This window comes from Alligator mississippiensis, chromosome 5, assembly GCF_030867095.1.
Source record: "Alligator mississippiensis isolate rAllMis1 chromosome 5, rAllMis1, whole genome shotgun sequence".
In the NCBI taxonomy this organism is placed as follows: Eukaryota; Metazoa; Chordata; order Crocodylia; family Alligatoridae; genus Alligator; species Alligator mississippiensis.
The window spans coordinates 2,185,289-2,207,655 of record NC_081828.1 but is presented as its reverse complement, the minus strand read 5'-3'; the positions used below and the strand labels follow the sequence as shown (position 1 = coordinate 2,207,655).

Here is a 22,367-nt window from a genome sequence, read left to right as displayed (position 1 = left end):
CTGCTCTCCCGGGGCAGGTTGGGGGGCGATGCCCAGTTCCCCCGCTCTCCCGGGGCAGGTCGGGGGGCGATGCCCGGTTCCCCCGCACCCCGGGACGGGTCGGGGGCGATGCCGGGTCCCCCGCTGCCCGGGTGCGGGGCAGAGGCGATGCGCGGTGCGGTGCGGGCCGCGCCCGCGAGGCGGAGGCGGAGCCGCAGCCGTGGGAGGCGGAGCGGAGCGGGTCGGGCCGGGTCGGCGGTGCGGCTGGAGGCAGGGAGGATGCGGGCGTGCGCGGAGGAGAGCCCGCAGCAGCGGCTGGGCCGCATCCGGCTGGTGCTGGAGAGCGCGGAGTGCTGGCGGCGGGCCCGGCCGCTGCCGGCCGCGCTGTGCTACGTGCCGCGGGAGGTGCAGTACAAGCCGTGCAAGGACCCGGCCGCCGCGCCGGCGCCGCGCACGCTGCTGCCCGTGTGGGACGCGCCGCCGCCGGCCCCGGGCAAGGCGCTGGCCCGCGCCAGCCTCGAGCTCCGCAAGGGCAGCTGCCTGCGCGCCAGCGGAGACGAGTACTGCAACGGCGCGGGGCTCTGGGCCAAGCTCAGCAAGGTGCGGGGGACCCCCGCCCCTCGGGCTCCCGGCCGGCCGGGCGGGCGGGGACGGGGCGGAGGGTGCGGGGCCGGAGCCGGGAGCCGGGCGCTGCCCCTCGAGTCCTGGCCCGAGCATGCGTGTCCGCGGCCGAGCACGGGCTGAGTCATCCGCCGCCGGGCTCGAGCCGGGCTCCTGCCGGCTGTGTCCGAGCCGAGGAGGGCTGAGCCTTTCCTCCTTCCTGCTGCAAAGTCTTCCTGAACTCATGGCGCTTGTGCCATGGCTCAAAACACCTGCTTCTGCTCCATAGATAGATGTAGTAGACTGTAGTATATACTGTTACTTAGATAGAGATATAATATTAAGCAGAATATATATATATATATACACACACACAGGAGCAGCAGGCACTCGGGGGTAGTAATGTGGGACGTTTCATAGCTGGGATAAGGCACCTCCTTGAATTCATTTCCACAACCAGTTCTCTGTCTCTTTAATTGTTTTTTTTATTGTCCATGTTGCCTCCCATTGCTTTATGATTGCTCCTGATCTTCGTGGCAGGAGATAGATTTATAGAAATGCGGGAGGGGGGAAGGGACCTCAGGAGTCGTCTAGTCCAAGCCCCTGCTCCAAGCAGGACCACTTGGTCTAACTAGGGCTTAAACACCTCCAAGGATGGAGACTCCTCCACCCTTCTGGGGAGCCTGCTCCAGTGCTTCACCACCTTCCTAGCGAGAAAATACTTCCTAATATCCAACCTCAACTTCCTTTGCTGCAACTTGAGATCTGGGAAGGGATCCCGGTGCTGGCACGTATTGATCTGCTTAGCTCAGCCGATTCACTGTAGAAAGGCCCTGGCAGAAGATGGGCTCCATTGCGTGTTCATTCTTCATCTCACCAGCCCACACTAAACCTCGTCCTATTTGCTACATGCAGAGGACGGGCTGCGCACAAACAGCCCTGAGCCTGGACGGAAAAATGACCTGGATGAAATTGGAGCTCATTTCCGATGCTTTTTGTGCCTCTTTGCGGGGAGGTTTCTGGTAGCGAGGGGTTATAATGGGCAAAGGCAGAACCAGGCCCCTTTCTTTCAAGCCCGTGCCCAGGGTTATTGCTGGGCTGTGCTTTCTTCTGCAGGAGCAGCTGGCGGTCTGCAAGGGAGGCTGTGAGCTAAAAGAAGGCTGGGTGCTGGTGCGCAAGCATGGAGAAGACTGGGACAGGCTCATCCTCGTGGACACCACAGATGAAATGGAGAGGAGGCAGCAGCTGTTCGGAGTGGATTATCACCCTGCAATGAGGTAGGAAAGCGCGGGGCTGCCCAGCTGCTGCTCCACTCCCCAGCATCTCCCCGTCCTGTGAGACCACCTTAGCACCGAGTAGCATGTGTTGGGCCTCGAGGGTTGTGTGGCCCCTGGGCTGTGCTTGGATGGGAGCCAGCGCATAATGCCACCCTCAGCGCCCAGGTCGAGCAAGATGAGGGGCGTTGGTGGTGGTGCCAGTTCAGGCCCATTGGCTTGTGTGGGTTTTTCTTGCATTGGGAGGTATTTGCAGACTCTGCCAGGGGCAGCCTGACCACCGTGCAAGGGACAGGTCTCCACCCTCTAACTACACTGAGTCATTCGAGGGCAAGAAGAAAGGGATCTCCCCTGCCAGGCTCCGATCCCAGGTCCCAGGGTGTCCACAGCCGATACGGTGATCACCCCGGTGTCTCCATAAGAGATGCCCCCTGAACCAGCAATTCCCCTGGGCCGGCCATTTCTAAAAGAGCTCCCTTGGGGGCGTGCAGAGTCTGCTTTGTTGGCCTCTGTGGGGCCCAGCTGCTGTGTCGGTGCTGTGGACCGCCCTTGAGCTCTGCCTGCCCTGTAATGAGCTGGATGAGTGCAGGGCAGGGCTGCAAAGACCTGAGTCTCGTGTCACTAGCCATCCTGGTTTGAGCCCAGTGTCCATCGTGGGCGATGGAGAAGTGCGGGTCCCTTAACCCCTCCTTCCCTTGGCCCTTTCAGCTGGGAGCAAGTGGTGGATTTGACCTCTCTGCCGTTTGCAGCGAAGCCCAGACAGCTGGATCAGGACGAGGATGCAGTGCAGAAGTTTCGGTAACAGCCCGCCCCATTGCTCGTGCTCTCTCCTGATCCCTGGGAGCGAGTCTGTGCTGCGCCGTGGCCTCCAGAAACCTCCCGCAGGTTGGAGCAGGCTGGGGTGGGGCAGGGCAGAGTCCCACTGCTTGAGGATGTTTGCTCAGCACCAGCGGCTTTGCTCCCGTGGTTGTCATGTCAGCAGCACCGAGCTATTTCTGCTGGGCAAGGCTGGCTGTAATCAGCCCGGGCCACTCCTCGGGGCGTGTTTGTGAACATGGGTGCCAGCCTGAGGACAGCAGCCAGGATGCAAAGTCTGTTATTCTCAAGGCTAGACCCTGGCTCAGCGGCCCCATGTCTCACGGCCATTGTCAAGGTGCAGGCTCACGTCCCAGGGCAGAGCGCTCCGAGGGAAGGTGATGCACCCCTTGCTCAGCTGCCGTGCAAGTCCCCGGGGCTTGATATACAGCGTTGGGGACGGTGGCCAGCCACGGAGCGTGTAGTTACCCGGGTGCTGGCACCACAAGCCATTCATTCACCCCCTCTGAAGGGGCAGAAGTAGAGCACAACCTGCCCCCCAGGCAGTAGAGCTGCCCCATTAACCCCGAGTGTGCCAGCAGGTTTGTTCCCCCAACGTGGAGTTTCGAGTGCGACGAAGATCTGGTCCGCTTCATGTATGATTACTTTGCAAAGGGGAACAGGAGCCTGGGCAGGATCAACCAGTATGTGGACAACATTGACGTCTCCTCCTACGTGGTATGCAGTAGGGTGGGCTGTCAGGTGCTGAGGAGAGGCCTGAGACCCGGCCGGTCGTGTCTGCAGCCACGCAGGGGAAGGCAGACGTCACTGTGACCACGGGTTGCATCTCCCTGGGGTTTCTCCGGCCGCAGCTCAGCTCCTCCGATCCGGGGGTGCTGGTTGCACTCTGGATGCAGGCTCCAGGGAGAGCTGTCCTTCCTCCTGGACATGGAGGGGCAGCTGGGTGCTTGGGAGGGCTGGTTGTGTAGCCTGCATGCTTTGGCTGGTGGGTGGTGAAGGCTGCCGGGGCAAAGGTGGGGGACCCTGGGATGGAAGAAGAAAGTATGGGTGAACTCCTGAGATGCTTGGAGGTTGATGCAGCCCACCCAATGCCTTGGTTCATGTTGTCTCTCTCTGCCTCTTCACCCTTTAGAAGGATCAGGACGTGTCGCACCTGACGGACAACCAGCAGTACACCTTCTGGGAGAGCGACGGAGCCCGGGGCGAGCACTGGGTGCGGCTCACCATGAAGAAAGGCACCCTCATCACGTGAGACCCGACAGCCCTACCGAACTGTTTAGGCACCAGCTGATTTCCAGCGTGGCACGGTGGCTGCCCTGGTGTTGGCTGTGCTGTGGGGGAGCAGTGTGTCTGGCTCCAGTCTGGCAGGGGTTTCCAGGCGTGGGTTCAGGCAGATAGGCCTGCGGCCTCCTTCCCCCCCCCCAAGACAGCTTGCCCTGTCTCTACAGCTCCCTCCCAAGGGCCTTGCCCAAACATCTAAATGGCCCCTTTGGCCAGTTCTGCCCTGGTTCTCCTGCATTTCCCCTAAGTGAATCCATGCTCCTTCATGCTGGAGCCTTGTCATTCCCTGCAAGCAGATGGTTTTCACCCCATTCCCTGCCTTAGCCAGGCGATGCATACTCAGCACAGAGCCATGTGCTTGGGGACCTGGTTGAGAGAACGAGCAGAAGATCCCAGCACTGCACTCTGACACCCAGAACTGGGTGCACTGGGTTCAGATTGGGGCGCTTGGTGCACGTGGGTGTGTTGTGGGTGTGCAAAGCCAGGCTCACTGTTCAAGGGGCTTCTCCCTGAGAGAGCACTGGAGGATTTAGCTGCTTCTCGGTCTCCTCTCCAGGAAGCTTGCGGTCACCATAGAGCCAAGTGATGCTAGCTACAGTCCCAAAAGGATTGCTGTGTATGGCGGTGTGATGGGCAAGCTGAAGAAGTTGGCTGATTTGAACATCAAGGAGTGAGTAGGTTGGGGTGTTGCAGGAGAGAGCTGGGCTGTAGTGGGCTGAGGTGCCACGGCGGATGTAACCTCTATCCCTCTAGCCACTAACCAAACATGCCTGTCTCCCTGGAGGGGGGTGGGAAGCTTTAAGCCTGGCTTCTCTGCCTCTGGTTGCACCTCTGTGTGCTAATGCAGGGATGCGTTGCAGCCTGCCCACTGGCCCTGGTGCAGTGCTGGGTGTGAGCAGGCATGGACCAAGGAGACTAGGTTCTAGGTCAAGGGGCCCTTGGCAAGAGGGTCCCAAGGAAAAGCAACTGAGGGTTGCCAAAGCAAACTGTGCCAAGTGTGCTGATACTGCTGCCGGTTGTGTGTGCGCTGGCTGCTGAATTCCTCGGGGTGCATAAAAGCCCCGTAGTTCAGCTGGTCACAAGTCCTGCCCAGGGCAGGGCAAGGTTGGTTTCTGTAAGAGAGTTCCCCCAGTCCCAGCCCCTGGACCAGTGGGTATGCGAAGATGCACCTGACGTTTCCCTCCCTGTGCCTTTCTCCTAGCTGTTAGCATGGGTGTGCTAGCTCCGGGTCAATCATCCCTGGTTACCGGCGCCAGGTGGGGACTCCAGAGCCCAGACTCCTCGAGGGTCATCTAGACCAACCCCCCTCCCAGATCCGGGCTTTCTGCTCTGAAGTGCCCCGGACAGAGCCCCAGCCCGCCTCTTCTGCAACCCCTTGTAGGAAGAACATTGCACAGCTGCTTGTCCTCAGCTGCTCCTGTTCTTGAGCACAGGGAGAGCATGGGAGAGCAGATTCCCTGCCTTAACTTTGAGAGCCGTTCCAATATTTGGAAATGGCCATCACATCCCTCTCTGCCTCCACCCCTATTGTACCCAAGCTTTGCTCCTATGGCTTGTTTTCAAAATGCATTAAGTCCTGATGGGCTGGACTCAGAGGACCGCAGAGTGCTTCATGCAGCCATTGCCACTGAAATCTCCGCAGGAGGCACACAGAGGTTAGGTGACTTGACTAGGGCTAACCATCAAACTGGTGGGCGAGCAGGAGATTTGAGGCCAGGTCCTGATCCTAGCTCCTGAGCTCAAAGCACAGCGGACCCCCCCCTCTTTCAGGTAAGTGGATGAAGAGGTGTTGGCTGGAGGGTGGTAAAACCGCTCTGCAATCTCCGCCTGTGCTGTCTCTGCAGGAACTGTTCCGGGGACGTGTGTTTGCTCAGGGATATGTTGACTCACCAGCCTGTCATTGAGATACGAATCCTGGAGTGCAGAGGTAGGGGTGTTGTTGCAGGATCTCAGATGCTGCCTGTAACCCCGCTTTCCTTCAAGACACTGCAGGCCCCATCACCCCCGTGCTGTTTATAAGCCAGGGCCGTGAGCCAGCTTGAGCCCACTGTGTCACCCTTGCTTTTTATGGGCAGAAAATGGGCTCAACGTTCGCCTCTGGGGCCTCAAGATCAAGGCCGCGTGGCACTGGGATGTGAGGCTCCACACAGACATGTTCCAGTCAGCCCACCTGGTGCGGTACCCCCGCCTGGAAGGGACGGACCCCGACCTGTTGTACCGGCGCGCTGTGCTCATTCAGAGGTAGTGTCTGGGACACCAGCCGGGTGCGCAAGGTGGGACCGGGGGGTCAGAGTCGCTTCCATGCATGGGGGAAAATGCAGCTCTGGTCCCGGGGGAGCGCACCGGCACCTGCTCAGTCAAAGTTGCTGTTTTTGTAAGGAGCGTGTCTGCTGGCATGAGGCTGGGGTCTGGAATCAGCAGCAGTTTGCAGGGGAGGATGCTCCTTTTTTCCCCCACCCCCTGCAGCACCTCAGTGTGGTGTTACAGGACCCTCTCCTGCCTCTGGCAGAGGGTCTTGAGGTCCCTTCCAGCCCCACTTCTCTGTGAATCGTTGACTCCGGGGCAGAGAGCACCTCGCACTAGTTCATTTCTGCGGTGCCTCAGAACTGGGGGACCCAGTACCCTGCTTTCTGCAGGGCATTACCTCCTAGCAATGCCCTGGGGCATTTGGTACCATTGAGTCCTGCATGGGAGAGAGCCCCCTCCTACATCAGCTGCACCACCACACGGGAGTTAGAGTTTAAACGAGTCTTAATGGCCCACCTCTGAGGCAGGCTTCTCCAAAGATGCCCAAAGCAAGTGAAGCCTGCCTTATGCATCCTTGCCATGAGATGGGTGGCAGCTGCTTCCCCCACCATGGGGAAGATGCGCTTCTCTTGCATGTAGATCTTTTGTGAGCATGAGGCATCTCCCCAGTGTGTAGGGCTGGCACGTTCCTGAGAGTCCCCCGGGACAGCCCTTGCAGTGCTGTGGATCCTCCCCAGGGAAAGGGGGTTGTTGCAGGAGCAGAGCTGCTGCATTGCAGCCCCCTGCCACAAGTACCTAGGCAGGAGCAGCTTCTCTGCTGGGTTTTCCAAGCTGTTCCCCGTCGGGTTCTAGGTTTATGAAGCTTCTGGACAGCGTCCTGCCTTACCTGTTCCCGGTCTGGGACCCCACCGTCAGCCTATTCAATGAACTCAAGGTGAGCGTGCACCTGGGCTCCTGCATGTCACAAGCAGGTGTGGTCTTGGTACAAAGGTTAGCTTGGGCTGATGCTGGAGGAGCCTGCAGCGAGCCCTTCTGGGGCCGAGGCGCGTCAGCAGGGTGACTTGGCTGCAGCGGCGTTTTGCTTCGCTGCACAGAGCAGGACTGGTGCCTTGGGCAGTCCATCAGGCTGGGTGCGTGAGGTGAGGCGGTGCGGGTGTCTGTCTGTCTAACCCCAGCCCTGCCTGGCCCTTGGCAGCACATCAAGCAGTTCCTGCTCCTGTCCAAGTGGCCCCAGGCTCTCGCCTCCCGCTATCTGAAGGAGACGGAGACCAAAAAACCCAACAACATGCCTGACCTGTTCATCAGCCGGCACCTGGCACTGAAGCACCGCGAGAACCCTGGCCTGGACCCCAGCTGCAGGAACGCCATATTCACTCAGGTGCCCCTTCCCCGTGCCAGCTCTGCAGGCCCTGGGGACTCATCCCACTGTCCACGGAGGATGGATAGGGTCTTGTGAGGGCCGGGGTGGGACTTCCAGCGGAGAGCCCATGTCTCTGCCCTATGCACTCAGCAGTCACTGGAGCCCAGCAGCATTAGCCTCCAAGGGGTGGCAGCAAGGGGCTTGCTGTCCAGTGCAAAAACTCACGCAGAGTTTCTTGTGCAGCATGGGCAATCCTGGATGCTTGGGGTCTGAAGAGGGTGGGGGATCACTGACCAGAGTGCGACAGGGCGAGGGATGCGGATGCCCAGGGCAGATGTGTAGCTGAGAGAGGATGGAGTGGGCTGGGAGCACCGTCCTGCTGCCTACTTTCAAGCCTGCAGGAGGTCCGTGGCGATTTCATAGATGTTAGGGTCGGAAGGGACCTCAATAGATCATCGAGTCCCACCCCCTGCGTAGGCAGGAAAGAGTGCTGGGTCTAGATGACCCCAGCTAGATGCATATGTCCAAGTCCTGTGCTTCTCTGCTTATTCCAGGTGTACAAGGGCCTCAAATCTTCCGCCAAGGAGCGGAAGCCACTGGATTACAGGTACAGGCCATAGGTGGTGCAGTGCTGGGCTCTGCCTTGGCCCAGCCTCTGGGCGCTGGACGTGGGGGTTCAGTGCAGGGGCCCAAGGAGAGGGGAGGCGTGTGAGTGAGGAGGCAGATCTGGGCTCCATCCCTGGCAGGGAGCTGAGAGTGCCACTGTCTGCACTTCCTAATATCCCACCTCAACTTCCCTTGCTGCAGCTTGAGCCCATTGCTCCTTGTCCTGCCATCTACCCCCAGTGAGAACAGCCCAGCTCCAGCCTCTGTGCAGCCCCCCTGCAGGGAGGTGAAGGCTGCTATCAACCCCCTGGCCATAGTCTTCTCTTTTCCAGACTAAATCAGGCCAATTCCTTCAGCCTCTCCACACCAGTCCTGTCCCCCAGCCCACAACCATTTTCACTGCCCTCGGCTGGACTCTCTCCAGCGTGTCCAGATCCTTTCTGTACTGGGAGGCTCACGACGTCCCTGGATTGCCCGTGCTCTCTGGGCAGACCGGCTCAGACCGCCCCTGGTTTCCTTGCAGGTGGCCATCGTCTTACGACCAGTGGTGGGAGTGCAAGTTTGTTGGCGAGGGCATCTGCGACTGCGGTACGAGATCCCCCTGCCCCTTCCAGGACCCTGTGCTTCCCTCCCTGTGGTGGCTCCTCTACGGTCCGGTGCCGCTGCTCTCCATTTATACAGCCTCTGCCTTGTCTGCAGGCACCTCTGCGGGCAGAGTCTGTATAGAGCAAGAGTGCATTTAACTTCTGCCCCGCTCATTAGCTCTCCACAGTCCCTGACGACCACGTGCTCCAGCTGTTGCATGGAGCTGTCTGCTTCCCGTGCCCCCTTTCAGACGGGGCAGGGCTGTGCCATAGCCCCTCTCCATGCCTCCCTTATCCCATCCCCACCTGTGAGGGCCCTGGGTCAGGAGTCCACTCGCTGCAATCAGAGTCTCCCCCCAGGGAGTCACCACCAGTGACACTGAGCGTGACAGCAGGGCACCAGGACTCTCAGTGGGGATGGAGAAGGGCCAGGGATTTGGGGTACGGCTTTCCCCAAGGGTGTTTCCTGCAGGTCCCATAAGGCAGCAGGGGTGGGGGCGAGGAGGGGTGGTGCAGGACCTGCCTGTATCACTCAGCAAGAGGCACCCAGAGAAGATCCGGCTGGGTTTGACCTGCACCAGAGCTGCCCCAGGGCCCCGTGTCTGGCCAGGCACCCGGGGAGCGGATGGCATTGATGCAGGGTCTGTCTGGGTTGCAGGCGGAGGGTTTCGGGACAGCCTGACAGACATATCAGAGGAGCTGTGTCCCAGCTCGGGAGACGGTCCCGTGCCGCTGCCCTTCTTCATCCGCACGTCCAACCAGGTGCCGTGATACGCGTCTCTCAGGGCAGCCTGTTCTGCGGGTAGTCGAGGCTGTGGCTCTTGTGGTGGAAACCACAATAGAAAGCGGGACAGTACGGCCTGGAGAGGAGCAGTGTGTGGACAGGTGTCCTCATCCTACTGCACGAGACCCTCATGCACTCTGCCCGTGTGGCTCAGCGAGCTGTGAGCTGCTCTTCCTGCCTCCTGCATGGGAAGCGGGGCTGGGCTGTGCCCTCCAGGTCTCTCTGTGGGGCGGTTCCCTAGTCCGTGGGGTGTTGGATGGGAAGGGGGAGGTCACGGGCATGGCCTTACCTCCCCTGGGCTGTTGCAGCGGGTTTGGTGGGGAAACGAGCTCTGACACGGTCTCTGTGTTGCAGGGTAATGGCACCGGGGAAGCCAGGGACATGTACGTCCCAAACCCCTCCTGCAAGGACTTTGCCAAGTACGAGTGGATCGGCCAGATCATGGGGGCCGCTCTGCGGGGCAAGGAGTTCTTGGTGAGTCCTGGCAGGGAAGAGGCGCTGCCCTTTTCCAGCCTTGCTGGCTGGGCCTCTTGTCCAGGAGTCCTTTAAGGGTGTCGTTTTGCCTGACTGATTGACCAGTCTTCATGATGTCTCCCCCTCCTTCCCCATCGCTCCCGCCCTCCACAGGTCCTGGCGCTGCCGGGCTTCGTGTGGAAGCAGCTGATAGGGGAGGAGGTCAGCTGGACCAAGGACTTCATGGCCGTGGACTCCGTGCTGGTGAGTGGGTGGTTGAAATGAGGACGGGGAGTTGTCTGGGACGCTTCTTTTTGTCGGCAGCATTGGGCACAGGACGAAGTGGGGCTGGGTGGGGGTAGGGGCTTGGCCTGCCTGTGCGGATGCTAAAGGAGCATGGTTCTTGACACACGCCTGGGTTTACAGTTGAACCCGTAGCCCGTGCAGAATTGCCGGCTTTCATGGTTCCAGGTCTCAGCCCGCTGTGCTCATCTGGGTTCAAGCGCCCCTGGGGACCCCGTGCCCCAGCAGGGGAAGCCCCGTTCTGGGCAGAGGGTCATGCATTGCCAAGCCTGGCCGAGCCCTGAGCCTCTCTCGGGCCAGGGCACGTGTGTTGGAGCGCTGACTAGCAAGGGCTCTCATCCTGGTGCATCAGGTGAAGTTCCTGGAAGCGGTGGAAAGGATGGACAGAGAGACCTTTGAGTCAGAGTTTGGGAACGAGCTGACCTACACCACGGTGCTCAGCGACCAGCGCACCGTGGAGCTCATCCCCAACGGCAGCCGGATTGTGGTGCGCTATGAGGACCGTGAGGAGTTCGTCCGCCTGGTGCGGACCGCTCGGCTGGAGGAAAGCACGGAGCAGGTAATTGCGCTGTGACGAGCCACCATCGGGGACCCCAGGGCCTCAAGCCTCTCCCCACTGTGCTGCTGCATCTCTTCAGGTGACAGACTGGCAGAGACCACCCATCGGCCAAATTCACCATCCGGCGTAGGGTGGGTAAGATAGTTAGCAGGGTGGAAGTGCTTGCCTTTAGGAAGGCTAATTTCAGTGTGCTCAGGAGTGGAGTCAAAATGCACTGCCGGATAGGAGTACTCACCCTGCTTCTCCAACCTAGACTTGAGCTTCAGAGATTTCTTCCTCTGGTTTCCCCAGCCAGCAGCTCTCCCAGCTTGCTGTCACATTGTACCTTGGGTTCGAATGAGCCCGATCTGGGGATGTGCGTGGGGTGTCCCTCCCCTCCTCTTGACCATGCCGGCTCTGTTCCCCCTCCAGATCGCAGCCTTGCAGGCGGGGTTGCTTAGGGTGGTGCCACAGACCGTTCTCGACTTCATCACGTGGCAGCAGCTGGAGAAGAAAGTCTGTGGGGACCCTGAGGTCACTGTGGAGGCCCTGAAGAATTTCAGTAAGTGCAAGGCTAATGCAACATCATCTTCTTGAGTTGCTGTCCACATCACCTGCCACTGTGCGTTCCCTACATGCCTCATATGCATACATCTGGAGACTTTTTGCCTTCAAAGTGTAGCTCCGGTGTGTGCTGCCCCTCTTTGTGTTCACACAGATTCGTAAAATCATAGACAACTGGGGCTGGCAGGGACCTGCTGAGATTGCATCTAATCCAGCCCCCCTGCCGAGCCCTGTCCAAACCATGCCAGACAAACCCATTGTCCAACCTATTAGCCAAAACTGTGCAGCCAACCCTGACACAACACCAGGCATCACACCCAAACCTGCCATGGGTAAAGCAGGGGGACCGTCCGTGGGGGCCTATGTCCTGCTGCTGCAAAGGTTGCTAATATACGCTTGGGAGATCCCAGGAAAAGGGCCACTCTCCCCACTACAGAGGAAGGCAAAAAATCCCCATGGTCTGCGCCAATTTGACCGGGGGTAAAATTCCTCTCTGATCCCGAATGTGGCGATTGGGCTGACCCTGAGCAGAGGGGCAAGACCTAGGCAGGATCCTCCAGGAGCATTGGTACAGCCCCGCCACAATCCCCAGCTTTGGGTGCAGCCAACACCCAGTACCTCTGGGCAAGGCTTAAAAAGAAGAAACCCTGATGCACGTAGCACCAAGGGGAGGAGGGGGCAGAAATCCTTCCCAGCCCCCTGCAGCAACCAGCAAAGCCCAGAAGCACGGGAAATCCTCATAACAGAGCACAGGCGCACATGTGGCGTGTGGGGACAGTTTAGCCAAAAAAGACTCCAAGCCAGGCCCGGGCGAGGAGTGCATGCTCTGCAGGGCTTGTTTGTGCCTTCGGGCTTGGGAGCAGGAGGGCCCCACGGCTCAGCTCGTGCAGCTTAAGTGCTAGGGGTGTAGGACCCTATGCCATAGGTCTGCATGGAATCGGGGGCCTCTTCTCCCCCACCCAGGATCCAGTCGAGATGCCCCAGAGGGCTCAGGCAATGCCCTGCTCCAGTGTACCCCGTGGGAATGGGGATCTCTGTTTCTAATGAGCCTTTTCTCTGCCTTCTCCATCCCAGCTCAGTTCGAGGATATGGAGCCATCAGACACCAGGATCCAGTGCTTCTGGGAAGCGCTCACCAACTTCACCAACGGTGAGTGACCCATGCGGCTCCTGCCTTGCTGCGACCACCCTGGAGAGCTAGTTGCGGCTGCACCAGAAATTATTGGGTCTGTGCAGGCCAAGAGGTATATGTGGTGGGTGTGAGCAGAATTGGAGCAGTCACCTGGAGAATTCCCCTGGGGGCCTGAGCATCCTTACCCTGCAAGGTCCTTCCCTCAGCCACGGGCACCTTTTGTGTGGGGGAACATGCCCAGATCTCCAGCTGGCTGAGCCCAGGGAACATGAAGAGCTCCATGCAGTTGAGCTCCGGGTTTGGATTTTGTTCCCATCCCCATCGCCCAGCACCCCCGTTCTCTCCCCACAGAGGATCGCAGCCGCTTCCTCAGGTTCGTGAGTGGCAGGAGTCGCCTTCCCGTGTCGATCCACATCTCCCCACACGTGTCAATGTGAGTTGGTCCTCCTGTGCGACCAGCAGACAGCAGGGTGATTGCCCTGCCCCCTCCCCGGCGTGGGGTTGGACTGTGCCCTGATGTCCAAGCCTTCAGCTTACCCTGTGTATGCAGCCTGTTGGATCCAACTAGTTTCACATCTCTTCCCCCAAGGTCTGATGCTATGGACGTGCTGCCTGAAGTCTCCACCTGCTCCAGCACTCTCTTCCTACCGCAGTACACCTCGTAAGCTGTGCTTCTTCTTGACCCCCTCTACCTGGCAGTTGTGATCCTGGGGGACGTGGTGCCTTTCATTCAGGGTGAAAGATAAATTCACACTTGCACTCAGGCCAACCTAAGACCATTTTTTTACTAATAATCTGTAAACTTTTTACTAATAGCCAATCTTTTTTACTGATGTATACTTTTACTGACACGTTTTACAGACAAGAGCCTGGTTCAGGATTTAGAGTTAACACCAACTATAGTGAAATAGTTTGGGTGTCAGTAAAATGTTTTCCAGATTGTCAGTAAAAAAAAAGCCAAGTAAAAAAATCTTGTGTTGGCAGCCCTGTTTAACTGCAGCAATAGTTTTGCATTGTTTGTGCTGACCCACCCCGGGGTCCTCTACTTATCCCCACCCCCTGCCCATTCCTGGACTCCAAATGGACTATTATCTGCCTGCCTGTGAGACCAGTGTTACAGGCAGTGATGGGATCCTGTAGCAGCAGCAGCAGCACACGACTGGGGTGGGGAAGGGGCTCCCATGTGCACACCAGGCTACCATGCCCTGAGAAAATACTTCCTGCAGAGAGCTGGTGTCCCACCAGTGTGGGACCCCACTGGACCGTCTCACACTAGTTAGCATTGCTCTGCTCTGTGTGGTCTTCAGCATGCAGCCTGGTTAAGAGACAGAGCTTCCATCAAGCTCTGGCTGCTTGGTGTCTTTTACAGACGGTTCAGTTTTTTTATAGACTTTATGAACAGGTGTTTTTAGGCTCTCTTTATAATGGTTTGTCTGTCAATTTACATACAGTTGGCAACTCTGCTTTCACCTGTTAGATCCAGGGCTCACGTCCAGGCCTGCGAGTCAGGATGTCTGGATTCTGCATCCAGATCTTCCCCAGGCTCATGGGGTTGCTTCTCTGAGCCTTACTTCCCTAGTCTGTGCTACAAAGTACTTTCTGCCGTAATCCCTGGTGTGTGAAGCATTCGGCTTCCCTCGGCTGGTGGACTTGCAGCAGTACCTTGACTGCATCTTTTCTTCCTTTCCAGGGCCAAGGTCTGTGAGGAGAAGCTGCGATACGCAGCCTATAACTGCGTGTCCATCGACATGGACAGGGACGCGGGCACGGACATATGGGTAATGTGATGCCATGGGCATTGCACCTAGCACCTGCCTTCTGCTAACTGTTCAGTGGGAAGAGCTCCCCATCCTTGACGGAAATTGTGTATAAAATAATAAACCCGACATGTGACAGCCTCGCTCCTCTGGGTGCCCCCAGAACCGGCCTGAGTATCTGCGTCTGGGTCCGTGGCAGGTTAAAGTGTAACCGACTGCAGGACCAACACCTTGTCCCCTCTCAAATCAACTGACCGGCCCTTGGAGAGCTCCTGAGGTGTTGGTAGTTTAGACTCCCAGGCTGCTTGTCAGCCTCATGCACACATCGCCTGCTGCAGCCATCTCTGGGGTGGAGCACGGCAGCTGTATAGCAACCCGCTACAGGGCCACACGGCAGCATAGGATGGGAGTTTGGGGAGCAATTGAAGCTGCCAGGGCCTCCGGGAGGCTCAGTGTCACTGCCTCGAGTTCCCAATCAGATCCCCACCCCCACGCCTCTGAATCTGGCATTGTCGTAAAGAGCTGCTGCTGCTGCACTGCAATCTCAACCAGCCAGAATCAGCCCCGCCTGCTCGCTGCCGAGGCCCCAGCTCATCCTGGGGCAGGATTGCACCTCCTCTGATCACGCAGGTGAGAGTGCTGCTTCCTTCACAGATTCATAGATTCATAGATGTTAGGGTCGGAAGGGACCTCAATAGATCATCGAGTCCGACCCCCTGCATAGGCAGGAAAGAGTGCTGGGTCTAGATGACCCCAGCTAGATACTCGTCTAACCTCCTCTTGAAGACCCCCAGGGTAGGGGAGAGCACCACCTCCCTTGGGAGCCTGTTCCAGACCTTGGCCACTCGAACTGTGAAGAAGTTCTTCCTAATGTCCAGTCTAAATCTGCTCTCTGCTAGCTTGTGGCCATTGTTTCTTGTAACCCCCGGGGGCGCCTTGGTGAATAAATACTCACCAATTCCCTTCTGTGCCCCCGTGATGAACTTATAGGCAGCCACAAGGTCCAGGTGCCCCAGTATCTCTTCGTAGGGCTCAGTCTGCGAGCCCTTAACCATATGAGTTGCCCTTCTCTGGACCCTCTCCAGGTTATCCGCATCCCTCTTGAACTGCAGCGCCCAGAATTGCCCGCAGTACTCCAACTGCGGTCTGACCAGCGCCCGATAGAGGGGAAGTATCACCTCCCTGGACCTATTCGTCATGCATCTGCTGATGCACGATAAAGTGCCATTGGCTTTTCTGATGGCTTCGTCACACTGCCGGCTCATGTTCATCTGGGAGTCCACTAGGACTCCAAGATCCCTTTCCACCTCTGTGCCACCCAGCAGGTCATTCCCTAGGCTGTAGGTGTGCTGGACATTTTTCCTCCCTAGGTGCAGCACTTTGCATTTCTCCTTGTTGAACTGCATCCTGTTGTTTTCTGCCCACTTGTCCAACCTGTCCAGGTCTGCTTGCAGCTGTTCCCTGCCCTCCGGCGTGTCCACTTCTCCCCACAGTTTTGTGTCATTTGCAAACTTGGACAGAGTACGCTTCTCTCCCTCGTCCAAGTCGCTGATGAAGACATTAAAGAGTATCGGTCCAAGGACCGAGCCCTGCGGGACCCCACTGCCCACACCCTTCCAGGTCCAGACCGACCCATCCACCACGACTCTCTGGGTGCGACCCTCTAGCCAATTCGCCGCCCACCGGACTGTGTAGTCATCCACGTCACAGCCTCTTAACTTGTTCACCAGTATGGGGTGGGATACCATATCGAAGGCCTTCCTGAAGTCTAAGTATACGACATCCACCCCTCCTCCTGTGTCCAGGCGTTTCGTAACCTGGTCATAAAAAGAGACTAGATTGGTCAGGCACGATCTGCCTGCCACGAACCCGTGCTGGTTTCCCCTTGGCATAATTTGTCTTGCCGGGCTCTCGCAAATGTGAGCCTTGATAATTTTTTCAAAGACTTTGCCAAGGATGGAGGTGAGACTGACTGGCCTATAGTTGCCCGGGTCCTCCTTCCTCCCCTTCTTGAAAATGGGGACCACATGTGCGTTGTTCTTGCCAGGCACTGTCGCGCCGAGTCGCGGACCATGTTCCTGGTGATGCCTCCTCCCTCCATCCGTGCACTGAAGATGTTATTGCAGTTCAGCTCAGGGATGGACCTCCGAACGGCACCGGCCGCTAGATGTCTCCTTGGGCCCACATGCTCCGTGAAGCTGCCACATGGCCACAGCACCGTTGAAGAAGACTGGCTTGCAAGCAGAGGGGATCTGGAAATGCTGTGGCTCTGCTACCCCTTAAGGCAGGGATGTCAAATCTGTGCACTCCTTTCTGCACTGGATCAGGCCGGCAGGGCTCCTGGGATGGAGCCGGGTGGTTGGGCAGGCAGCAGAGATGTTAACCTCCGTGGGGGCCGGAGCTGCTGTCGGCTCAGGGTTAATGCAGCCCCCCGTTACTGTCAGAACGAGGTCCACTGGGATCTGTACCTGGAATTGAGTGGCGGGGCGTGTAGCAGCAGCGTTAACCACTGCAGTGCCGTGAGTCGCTGCAGCATCTTGGGAAGCTGCTGGGATTAACACTGCAGTGCTCACCCCAACCCCTCGTTCCTGGCTGGATGACATGGTTCTGTGGGTCGCAGCTGGGCCACGTGCTCGGCACCCCTGAATGAACCGGCAGGGCTCTCCCCATCCTTGGAGCTGGGCAGGCCTGACGTGGCTTTGGGTCTGCCGTTGCCTGGGGGTGTTGGGCTGATGCTGACCCGCAGGCTGGAGAACCTGGTACTCGGGCCTTGTTAAGGGGCCAGGAGTGGGTTTGCAAAAGGACTTGGATCAGGGGACTTGGTCTCAGGGAGGTCAGAAGCCCTCCTTGGCAGCTGGTGGGGACCCAGACTTGTGGGCTGGGGCTGATCTCTCCCCCCTTCGCGTGGCACCATGGTCCTAGATCTGCACCCAGCCCCGCTGCCTATCGAGTGACTTGAGCAGGAGGCATGGGTGCTCGGCGCTGCTCAGTCTCAGGGTGGCAGTGGCAAGGAAGGCAGGCCCTGCTCCTTTCTGGCAGCAGTCTTGAAGGGGTTAAAAGGTCCTTCTTAGCAGCAGGCATCATTTGGGGGCTCCCTGGCCTATGGGGTGGGAGAGCTTCTGCTCCAGCAGAGAAGTGCCCGGCATCAGAGTGAAGGGCAGGGTAACAGTGACCATGGACAGGAGCTCAAAGTCTGCCAGGGAGATGGGGCCTGACCCTGACACTGTCCAGACCCCAGGGTTGGCCAGTCTGTGGTATGAGTCCACAAGTGGCATGTGGCACACGGCAGATCAGGGAGGGGACGGGCAGCACAGCAGATCTGGTAGGGAGCAGAAAGTGGAGCAGGAGCTGGGGCAGGGGCAAGGTGCAAGTGGCAACAAGATTGGCTCCTCATGGGTCCAAAGCATCGGTGTCCAGAGCCAAGACCTGTTCTGCTCCCACGCCCAGTACCTGCCCTTGGCCCCCGGCTGCCTCCCCTCGTCTGCTCCGCCTGGGAATGGATTTGTATCCCTGTTTTGAGTGCCTGGTGGGGCTGGAGGCAGGTGTGAGCTGAGGGAGGGGGTCCTGTGAGTCGCTCGAGCTGAGCCTCAGCCCTGGGGAAGGAAGGAGAGGGAAGGCAGCGTGCCAGGCGCACCCAGTCCCACGGGCCCACCCGCCTCTCCTCCATCTGCTCCGTTGCTGATGTGCTTGGACCGAGTGCAAGCTGCTGGGAAATGCCCTGGAACGGCCTCGTTCGTAGGAATTAGACCAGGCTTCAAACCGTTTCCCACCCAGCCTGCGCCACCGGGACCCCTCGTCCCCTCCCCACACTCAGCATCCCCCATGCTCGGGCCTGGGGAGGGGGGGACTCCCCTCTCTTCCCCCTCGTGCAGCCGGGAACCCCTCTCCCTTCCTCCTGGCCTCCTCTGCCCTGACAGCAGCCGGCTCCTCGGCCCCGCAGACCACCCAGGCCGTGGGTTGCAGCTTCCAGGAAGGCGGCTCCGCTGGCACCGGGCTGAGGGCTGGGCCGCGGGGAGGGAGCCGGGCGCCCGCACTGGCGTGAGTAATGTCCTGACGTGCTCTGAGCCCAGATCCGTGCAAACCCCCAGACACAGAGGTTTCCACTCGGACCGCTCTTTGCAGTTCCCTGCAGCCGGCAGGGACGTGAGCGGAGCTCCCAGTCCTCCCCAGGGCCCTCATTTTGGACGGCTGGTGGACCATTGCTCTTCCCTGGGGCAGGTGCCTGGCAGCCCAGGTCGTTTGCACCTGGCTGCCTGAGAGCTGCGTCCCACCCCAGAGGTGGCTGCATTTCACAGAGGAGGGGGGAGCTGCAAGCTCAGTGGTGGCTAGAGGTGCTCCCGAGGCACTGTGCGGTTGTTCCCCATCCTGTCCCCTCCCATCTCTCCTGGCTTGGGGCTTTCCAGATCCCATCCTTCCCCGGGACGCTGGGATGGGGGAGTAGACGGCTCGCGCTCCAGCAGGCAGGGTTCCCAGCTAGGCCAGGAGACATCGCCCTTTGCATTGGGGTGCTCCGGATCAGGGGCTTTGGAGGGGCCAGTGCCTGGAGGTGCAGAAACAATGAGAGTGCCGAAGTTGGGGTGGGCCCGGACTAGCCCCCCACCCCAATGCACCGCCAGCTGGAGCAGACGCCCAGAGCTCTGCACCTTCCAGCTGCAATGGTGGGAGAGGCCGTTTCCACGTCACAGGGTCACAGGCGCTGGGGGAGCAAAGTGGGAGCCACCGGGACAAGGGGGCTCCTGGTGCTTTGGGAAGAGGAAGGGGCCTGTCGCATGGGACACCCGCGCTGGCTTTGCTGCACATGAAGCAATTGACAAGCCAGGCTGCCCAGTGCCCGCCCAGACACGGGGCATCCAGCTAGGTGGGCGTCAGGAGCTGCAAGCAAGGCTGGCGTGGAGGGTGTCCAGCACCAGCCTGGATTAGGCCCACAAGATGGCTTGAAGTGCTGTCCAAAGCAATCGCCCGGGATTCCCTTCCAGCTGTACGATGCCCAGGCCCCGAGCACTGAGTGCTGGGACGACGAAACCCTCTGGAAGCATCGTCTTCCTCCAAAGCTGGAAGCAGCCAGAAATCATCATTTTTTTAAATCGGAGCTATTAAACTGCAATTCATCTCCTGCTCGAGGGCTTGGGAGTCGGCACCGGGCAGGCTGGACTTCCTACCTCGATTTCCCGTCTGAAGTCATTTAAAGGACATCAGCTCCCTGCACGTGTTTGTTTAACCCAGCTCTGGTGCTCCGGGCTGAAGCCGCCTTCGGAGGGGGCATCCAGCTTGGCTCCCCATTAAGCAAGGATCATCTGGCACTGATGGGCAGAAGCCAAGCCCACGGGGAAGTAGGAGCACGACAGTCCCAGGTGGGAGCTGGCAAGGCCTCGACCCCACGCGGTTCCAGGATTGGGACCTGGACTCTTAGTGCGGATCTGGCCAGGCATCGGCCTGTGCTGTCCTGACCCACGTGATCCTAAGCTCTCGGCTGGGGGATGAGCTACTTATCCAGCACCCTTAGGAGCCAGCAGCAACCTGCTGCCCTCTGCTTGTCATGATGAGAACTGCTCCACTGTGTGTCATGGGCCCCGTACTGCAAAGGGAGACTCCCCTTCAATGGCAGGGGCTTTGGCAGCAGGGAGGGTGCAGTAGCTGCCCTGAAGCTTTGAGCAGCCACAGCCCAGCGGCAGCCAGAGGACAGGGCCAGCCTGGAGCCCCGTCACGGTGCTGCTGGCTGGGTCCTGGGTCAAAGTGGAGCCAGGCAGCCCCTGCCCAGTCGCTGCTTGCCTACGCGGGGTTTATCCAGGACCGTGGTCTCTCCTGCTTTGGCTCCGTGCTGGACCATCCGTGGACCTGTGTCCCTGGGGAGGACGGCCCCTTGTTGCCTGTCCTGCGCCTCTATTAATGTGACAGCAGCACTACACCTGTCTGCTCCGGTCAGCCCTGCCTCTGCCCCTCCAGCACAGTCTGCTCCTGCTGCCAGGCTGTGGGGTGAGCAACGGAGGGGCACTCAGGGCACCTGGGACCGTAATCCCAGCTCTGCCACTGCATTCCCTCATGACCTCAGGCAAGTCACTTCATCTTCTTGCATCTTTCCCCTCCCTGCCTGGGCTTTGAGGCAGGACCTCTGCTTGGTTCTGTGCTGCAGCCAGCGCCGGGGAGCTCCGAGCCAGGCGAGGGTTCGAGGGGCGGCCGTAGACCCCGCTCTGCCTGGTGGGAGCATTCCCCCTGGAGCGGATGGGCCGCTTTGTCGTCCAACTCCGGTTTGTGCCTCTCGCCCTTTCCCAGCTCCCCTCCCCTGCCGCATTCCCAGAGCTCAATGGACCGTGTCAGTCCCCACGGGCGGATCCAGCCCCCATGCTTGGCTGCAGCGGCAGCAGGGCAATTCCCACGCTCGGACGGGATGCACTGAGCTGGCGTGCATCCAGGGCCCAGGACACATTGCAGCGCCTGAGAGGAGGGGATGGGAGCCCAGTCAGGATAGATCCCCTGTCCCCAGTGTGGAGAGACGTCATTGGGAGAAGTGGGGGGAGAAAGGGGCCACGGCTGGCAGGCCTGCGCGGTGTGACAGGCATCGCTTCTCGGCCTCTCGGGGACTCAGATCAAGTGCGTGGCAGGAAAACGTCACTGGCAGAGCAGGGAGGCAGTGCAGAAAGGCTGTGGGCTCCCAGCACCGGAGGGGGCAAGCAAAGGATGGATGGGCACTGGTCAGGGATGATTAGGCACAGCGATGCCCATGTTTGACCATGGGGGTTTCCCAGGCTTCTGGGCTCTGCTGGTTGCTGCATGGGGCTGGGAGGGAAATTTTTCTCTTCCTGCTGCTCCATGTGTCAGGGGGGTTTAAGCCTCCCCCAGAGGCGCTGGGTGCTGCAGCCCAGGCTGGGGATGGGGCTGGGCTGTGCCAGTGTTCCTGCTGGCACCGACCCCGCAGGGTCCTGGCTGGAGGGTCTTGCCCCTGCACTCAGGCTCGGACCAACACTGCACTGGGGCAGGAAGGGATTTCCCTCCTGCTCAGACTGGTGCTCACTGGGGAGTTTTGCCTTCCTCTGCAGTGGGGGCATGGCCTCTGCTTGGGGTCTCTAGAGCATCTATGAACCCCCACTGCACTGCAAGTTTTAATTACCTCCGAGGGCCGTTATATCAGGGCAAGGGCATTGCCAGGCGGCCTTGGCGACTTTTGTCATGACATAATTTTGTGATGTAATTTTAGGTCCTGCCCCGAGGAGCTCCCAGCCTCAGAGATAGGGACGGAGCCACTTTGCTGGGCCAGGGGAAACGCAAGAGAGCTGGGAAGGAGCCTGGCAAGAAGGCTGGTGCATCGGGGCACCGCAAGAAGAGTGCGTGTGAAGCTGCTGGCTCCCACAGAGACTGGTACCGAGACAGCAGGGATAACGGCCGAGCAATGGAGAGGCAGGGCCAGCAATCAGAACCAGCCCCAGACTCTGAGGCTCAGAGCTCAGTTCTCTGCTCCGCTTCTTGGCTGACCCGTAGCAGGTCCTTTCCCCTCTCAGATCCCACCAAGCAGAAGGGGAAGAACAGCACATGCCCCCAGAAGGATATGTTCCTTGTTCTACAAACTAGGGGGTTTGCCCCAAGAAGGGCAGGCTCCAGTGCTGGCTCCACAGAAGGACTCAATGGATTTCACCTGAGCTGAGAGAGCCATGTGCCCCATGCTGGCAGCTCTGCCAGGACCTGAGTTTCCCCAGATCTGCAGCTGGGTCCGGAGACCGGGTGCTTTGTTTCTCTTCCTGAATGCACCTTGCTTCTCCAGCAGGACCGGCTGTTTGTGTCGTCTCACCAGAAGTGGCTGCACTGAGCAAGCTATGAAGTGCAAAGGAGACCTTGAATTATCCTTGTTGCCAAGAAGGCTACTAGCATCCTGGGCTGTGTTGGTAGGAGTGTTGCCAGCAGATGGAGGGCAGTGATTCTTCCCTCTATTCAGCACTGGGGAGGCCACATCTGGAGTCCTGTGTCCGGCTGTGGCCCCCCACTACAGAAAGGATATGCACAAGTTGGAGAAAGTCCAGTGGAGGGCAATGAACATGGTTTGGGGGCTGGGGGACAGGACTGGTGAGGAGAGGCTGAGGGAACTGCTCTCATTTAGTCTG

The 22,367-nt window shown here is 59.2% G+C and overlaps 1 protein-coding gene across 1 annotated transcript; it reads left to right on the top strand.

The window, feature by feature from the left end:
- Positions 1-222: 222 nt before the first annotated feature.
- Positions 223-14,420, top strand: LOC102559270 (E3 ubiquitin-protein ligase HECTD3-like). Its single transcript, XM_014596534.3, has 21 exons — positions 223-579; positions 1,696-1,856; positions 2,562-2,651; positions 3,251-3,386; positions 3,802-3,917; positions 4,507-4,620; positions 5,795-5,877; positions 6,026-6,191; positions 7,050-7,131; positions 7,393-7,575; positions 8,112-8,164; positions 8,687-8,751; positions 9,406-9,509; positions 9,886-10,005; positions 10,159-10,248; positions 10,640-10,846; positions 11,258-11,387; positions 12,464-12,538; positions 12,872-12,953; positions 13,110-13,181; positions 14,211-14,420. The coding sequence occupies exons 1-21, from the start codon at positions 259-261 to the stop codon at positions 14,305-14,307; spliced, it is 2,547 nt and encodes an 848-aa protein (XP_014452020.2). The 5' UTR covers positions 223-258; the 3' UTR covers positions 14,308-14,420.
- Positions 14,421-22,367: the final 7,947 nt, after the last annotated feature.